This window comes from Sander lucioperca, chromosome 15 (genome assembly GCF_008315115.2).
Source record: "Sander lucioperca isolate FBNREF2018 chromosome 15, SLUC_FBN_1.2, whole genome shotgun sequence".
NCBI classification, from domain to species: domain Eukaryota; kingdom Metazoa; phylum Chordata; class Actinopteri; order Perciformes; family Percidae; genus Sander; species Sander lucioperca.
In genome coordinates this window covers 3,991,548-3,997,606 of record NC_050187.1, presented here as the reverse complement: position 1 = coordinate 3,997,606, position 6,059 = coordinate 3,991,548, and the positions used below count along the sequence as shown (strand labels likewise).

Below are 6,059 nucleotides of genomic sequence, written 5' to 3'. Positions count from 1 at the left end.
GGTTCCAAATAGGTAGATATCCTCAACGTCCTCCACGGAAAGAGCAGAGAGACACACGACACGCCATTTCTCCCAGCCGTCCATCGTATACCCCGCAGCAAACGTCCCGTCAGGACATGCTGGCTCACCCGAACCAGTGCTCCTCCTCGAGAATACAGTGTCAATTGCGTTAAGAGACCAGTTAATCAATTCCATGATTTTTAGGTATTTGTAGAGCCTTGCAGGGAGAGTCTCTAAAGAGTTAACAACAGACAACACAAGACAAGATAGCAAGCAGGGTAGGCCTGGGAGGGAGAGGGAGAGAAAAGCGACCGCCTTCACTGAGAGCTGGAAAGAGACAGCTTTGCTTTCTTAAGTTTCCTTAACTATCTGTTTCCAAACTTTGAACACTGATAATGGACCTTTTTCACAGCAGACATTTTGACTTGTCATAGTAGGAAAAGCACAGCTGAAATTGATAACGATGGCTCAATTCCATCAAGTGTCCCAGTAAGCTATTTCAGTGAGTCAGCATGCACCATACCAGGACCTCTCCTAAGTGGAATGCAGCCATCATTAATGGTTGTGAATACACCTGTGCTTTTCCTACTATGACATGTCAATATGTCTGCCGTGAAAAAGGTCTATACGATCCGTAAATCATCCTTGTAATTCTGAATAACAGCAGAACAGATAATACTGTAGGTACCTAGTCGTAGAGAGGTATGAGGAAGTAAAAACCATTTGGTGTGCATATGTCGACAGAGTTCTCAAGAAAAAACAAAGTAAAATAGAGTGTGGGCTTATCTGGGTGCCTGCTAGTCAACTTCCTTTTTTTGTGGTGCCTGACCAGCCTGGTCTCACAGAATTCCGTGGTGGTGACACGAAATGTGTGAAAATTCTGTGGAGCTGCCACAGATTTTGAGTTAAGGGGCCGTGTTCATTTCACAGAATTCTGGAGGATCAGGTTGGTCTGACATATCTGGTGCAGATCACTGTTTGTCACATTCACTGAGCCAGTTTGTGACAGAGTCAAGAAGTCTGTTAATGTTCACAAGGCCAAGAAGATTTGTGTTTTATGCTTGTATTGTATACATGTGTTTTTGTCTTTTTGAAGCACTTTGTGCACCAAAAAAGTGCTATATAAATGAAATCAACTTCAAACTTTTGGTCTGGTCTTTCATTTTTAAGAGCTACATAAAAATGTTTGGTTTGATGTTTATGTTATTGCTTTGTGTTTGCTTTTTTGATACAACTGTAATAGTCATACATGTTGTACTACTGTCTGTTTCCAGCAGGTGCAGCCTTTGTAGTCAAACACTGGATAATTAAAGAAAAACTGCATCATTGAAATTCTGTTGAAATAATGTGAAATATACATAGATTTAATTTAGTTTTATTGTAATGGACCAGCTTAAATGTAACTGTGCATTAACTTCTATAATTATACAGTTTATTACAGAGAACCTCTGTCAATTCACCTGTTTTAAAACCCCAATAACTTTTAATAATTAATTAATCTTGCACACCACTGTTTCCCAAAAACATACAAATCAGTTATTCAAAGATAATTCAGATCTTACATGTCTGGTGTAAGATCTGAAGACTGACGCTGTGCATTTGCTGGAAACAGGAAGGAAATGTCTGCACCTGTTGCCAAACGTTTTTGCTTTTTTAATTTCAGTTTTGATTATTTTTTATTTATATGTTTACTATTCATTTTATCACTTAATACTATCTCATATTTGTCTTAATGTCATATCTTATTTTATTTTAGCTGTGTTTATATTTTGAATTGTTTAAATTGCTCTTTAATGTTTTATGTAAATATATTATATGCATTATATGTTCGAGGATATTTCAACCTTCAATAAGCTCATCAAAACAATCAAAACAGCAACATATTAAACAGACTTAACATACATGTGCTGATTACTACAACTACACCCCCCCCCCCCCCTTTACCACACTACTTCATGTTCATACTCATTTCATCAATCTTCCTTCGAAGAGGAGGCGTGGATTATTATCAACGTACTGCATGTTGTGTAACTTTACCATATTTATTGCAGACTGTTTGGATGTAAAGGACAACACATCAGACATTGGTGTAGGGAACTCATTCAGTGTCTTGCAGCTGTCAAAGGTAAATTTTGTCACATTTTATTATATTTATTTACTTATTGTATTTTTGTTTAGATTGTTTAAAAAGGTAAATACACTGTAAATAGTCATGAAAATGATTATGCAACTTTTAACAACCAGACAGCTGGGGACTGTACTGTGTTTAAACCAACTATATTTCATTTGGGTTTTTCTCTGTCTTACCTTAAATTGTAAGCCTTATGGATATGTTATTGCGTAACAAAGACAGAAAATGTAGTTTAAGAAACCGGCTAAAAAAGATATAAAGATGCAAAATCAAGTACATTAGCTAAAGGAAAATTTGAGAAGAAAAATGGGATAGAACATGTACAATTAATGGGAAATTAAACAACAAGAAGTAGAACTACTGTGTAGATATTTCAGAAATGTAGTCCATATATCGAAAACGTGCTTACAAATAGAGCGCGGATAGGGCCGCATTTTCCTGTCCGAGCCTGGCCCGCGTCCAACAGGCATTAAGATATTTATGTCTGAACCTGACCCGAGCCAGACACAGTTCAAATTTAATATTTTTCTCATGCTAATGACACATGTACGTTTGTTTGTGTGGAAAGCTTTTATTAAGCAACTGTAGGAAGACATTCAGAAATGTCAACAGATGAGCTCATCAGAGCACACGGGACAACAAGAGCACGTTAACACAGATGTGCACCTATATAATAAGCTTTTTTAAATTTAAAATGTTCAATACCTTATCACGCTGATGTGACCGAGCCCGACCCGAACCTGAACATCATTTATAAATATCTGTCTGAACGGGTCAGGTATCCATCCTCTACTTACAAAGGCTATTTCTGACAAATGTTGTATGTATGTATGTATGTTCTGAAACATCATTAATTCACGGAAAGATATTTGGGAAATAATGATAATGATAATAACAATAATAATAATAATGATAATAATAATAATAAAAATGAGCTTAGATATGCAAAATAGTCTTGTGTGTCGTGAAAATACGATGACTGAGGTTATGTTATGTAACTCAAGACAGGTTACAGTCATTTACTGATTCAGTTAGAGATGTTTAGTGAAATAAGAAAATTAATCTTTACACAAAAGATAATGCAGATGGTTTATCAAGTGGATTAGTCAGTCTCATCCAAAACCAGAGGGCAGAGGGGCATTCAACAAGGAGTGGAGCATCAGCACAGAATGTCCTAAACAAATGTAATTAACATTAATCATTATATTAATTTACTGAAACAAGGACGAGGTTCTGTGGCTGCAGTAATGACCTCACATCAGCACGTTAAATATTTCATCACCAGAACTTCTGCTATCTGAAAGTGTAGTATTTGATTAAATATCATAAGCAGATAGGGTAACAAATATTAAGGAATTTTAATACTGAAAGCAATACACATTTTGTTTTAAATTATTTGATTTGTGAGTATTTTATATATGTATACTGCATTTGTGTGAACTGAACAATGTTAGGTAGATATTAAACAACATGTTTCACGTCTCTTTTTATAACTTGATCTCTTAAACAGGTTTCACTCTGAAGAATGGGAGATGTCCACATCAACAACACTTCCTACTATGATTACATTAACAACACATCATACTATGATGACTATGGACGAGCAGGATTCATCAAAGATGTTGTGACATGCATAATCATCAGTATTGGACTTCCTTTGACCCTCATGGCCATCTATACTCTTCATTCTCTGGTATGTACATTATGACTGAGATCTATTTGTGTAAAGTGTCTGTCTGTAAAGGATCTTGATCTGAGTTGGGGGCCACATGTCAGGGGGCTGGGGTGAAGTACTTTAATGACCTATACATTTACAGGAATAATGAACTGTAAAGTTAAAATGTAAATTAAGATGATTGGACCCTGCAGACATATTTGGGAGGAGGAGTTCAGAACATGTTTACAACTGCTTTCTTAACTTTAACCAATGTTTTCCTGCAGGTGCAAAAGGATAATGTCGCTCCGATCTACGTCATCAACCTTCTCATTTCTGACATCATTCAGTTCTGCTGCATGATCGTTTTTGTGGCAAAACCTGGGTACCCCATTTATCTAATATCCAGTCTTATTTACTTCTGTAGTCTGATGGCCAGCATTTGCTTCATGGTGTGCATCGCCCTGGAAAGGTATCTGTCTATCCAGAATGTGTGTAGCTATTTCTGTGTCTGACCATTGTATTACTACATCATTCTGAAGCTGTGTCTTACATCTTGTATTACAGGTATTTGGTCATCGCCTGCCCACTGTGGTACCACTTCAGACGAACCATCAAAATCTCCGTTGTGGTCTGTGTCCTGGTCTGGACCCTTCCTCTTCTCTGTCTCTTCATTCTGGCTTTCTGTGGTTTTGCAAAGTTCCTGTTAACCATGTTATACATATTTGTCCTCCTTCCTCTCCCACTGCTCATATTCTTCCTGGTTGGGACCCTCAAAGCCCTGTCTGCTTCCATCTCAGTTCCCACTCATGAAAAACGTCGAATTGTGGCAATGTTGGTCATGGTGCTGCTTATTTACACGCTGCTGTTCCTGCCCAGAACCATATTGTTTCTGAAAAATGAACCCGGTTTTAACTTCATCAGGGGCCTAGCTCCTGTGTTTCTTAGGTTGAGTCCTCTTGCAGACTTAGTTCTGTATGTTTTCATGAGGAAAGGGGCCATAGACAAGCTTTTGGCCTCTGTGTGTTGTTGCAGAATGGACAGCAATGATGACAGCAGTTTAACAGTATGAATGATGACAACATGTTTCAGCTGCACGGCTTCCGGAAAGTTATCAGAATGCAGGAAATGAAGTCTTTGACGCTCAAAATAAGGACACCCAGACCCTCCACTATGATATGCCCCCCCCCCAAAAGGTAGATTCTGGCCCATATATATAGGCCAATATATTTATATACAGTACAGTATACCCGCTACAATCCATTAGACTACACCACCAGGGGCGTTTCTAGGACTTGTGGAGGTTCGGGGCTTAGCCTGGACCCATTTAAATAAACTGAATGCAGTGCAAAACGGTGATTGGCTTGCCCAGCTGTTAATAACCAGTGTATGTTCATTTCAGCTGGCCAGTTTGTAGATGTAATTTAGATGGTGCCAACATTTGGCCTAATCATAACTGGCCTGCCAACCCAAAGGCCAAGGTTTTGTTTCCAGATCTGTGTGGTGACTGATGATGAAAATGTTGAGCATTAAACACTTCATTTCCTGCATTCTGGTGAATTTTTATGCTCCTATTTCTACCCTTTTTTGAATGTATAAGCTGGAAATATCTTTATGTAAAGGGAAACATAGATTACAATCCTAATATAAAAACATAATGGAAAATATTGCAGTAAGGCTCTGAGGCATTCTGTATTGCTTTCATCTATTTATTCTCCTGTAGATCAGCTTTTCTAATTATATCTGAGTCAGCACACATGTAGCCTAGGCAGCATTTACTCCTCCCTCCTCTTTTGCGAGAGACGGTTGCTAGGTGATAGCAACAAATACAGCATGAGCGGACCCCGCAGGTAGCTGCCCGTTGTATTCGCCTCAGAAAAATAAACTGGACAAAGTTACAGTTCAACCATGAGTTCTACATGAAAAAATTTAAGAACGTAAGAACTGCAAGTGCGTTGGAAAATACTTTTCTTCTTAATTTTCATGTGCCATTCTCGGGCTTTTTAATTCTATTATAGGATACTATAATAATAAAAAAAAATAAAAATAAAAAAAAAGAGAGAGAGAGAACATTCATAAAACATTCGGGGCTGTAGCCCCGGCAAAATCGGCTGACACCGCCTCTGGCATTGAGAACTTTGGACGTGTACAGACAGTTTATTAAAAAGATAGATTATAAAGACAGTCGCGTTCTCGTGTACGGGCGGTCGTCGTCTTGGGAGCTACTGTCTACCTACCGTTGAAGTGTGGTGATATTTTGAGCCTTTTTAGTGG

The 6,059-nt window shown here is 38.1% G+C and overlaps 1 protein-coding gene across 1 annotated transcript in view; it reads left to right on the top strand.

Annotated features, from left to right (window-relative positions):
* The first annotated feature begins 2,067 nt into the window (after window positions 1–2,067).
* Window positions 2,068–6,059, top strand: part of LOC116056261 (G-protein coupled receptor 4-like) — a 10,043-nt gene continuing 6,051 nt past the window's right edge. Inside the window, exons 1-4 of the mRNA XM_031308424.2 lie at window positions 2,068–2,125; window positions 3,642–3,824; window positions 4,073–4,257; window positions 4,353–4,851. Of these exons, the coding sequence (XP_031164284.1) occupies window positions 3,657–3,824; window positions 4,073–4,257; window positions 4,353–4,851 (852 nt within the window). The 5' untranslated portion in view covers window positions 2,068–2,125; window positions 3,642–3,656. The remainder of the gene's footprint in view (window positions 2,126–3,641; window positions 3,825–4,072; window positions 4,258–4,352; window positions 4,852–6,059) is intronic.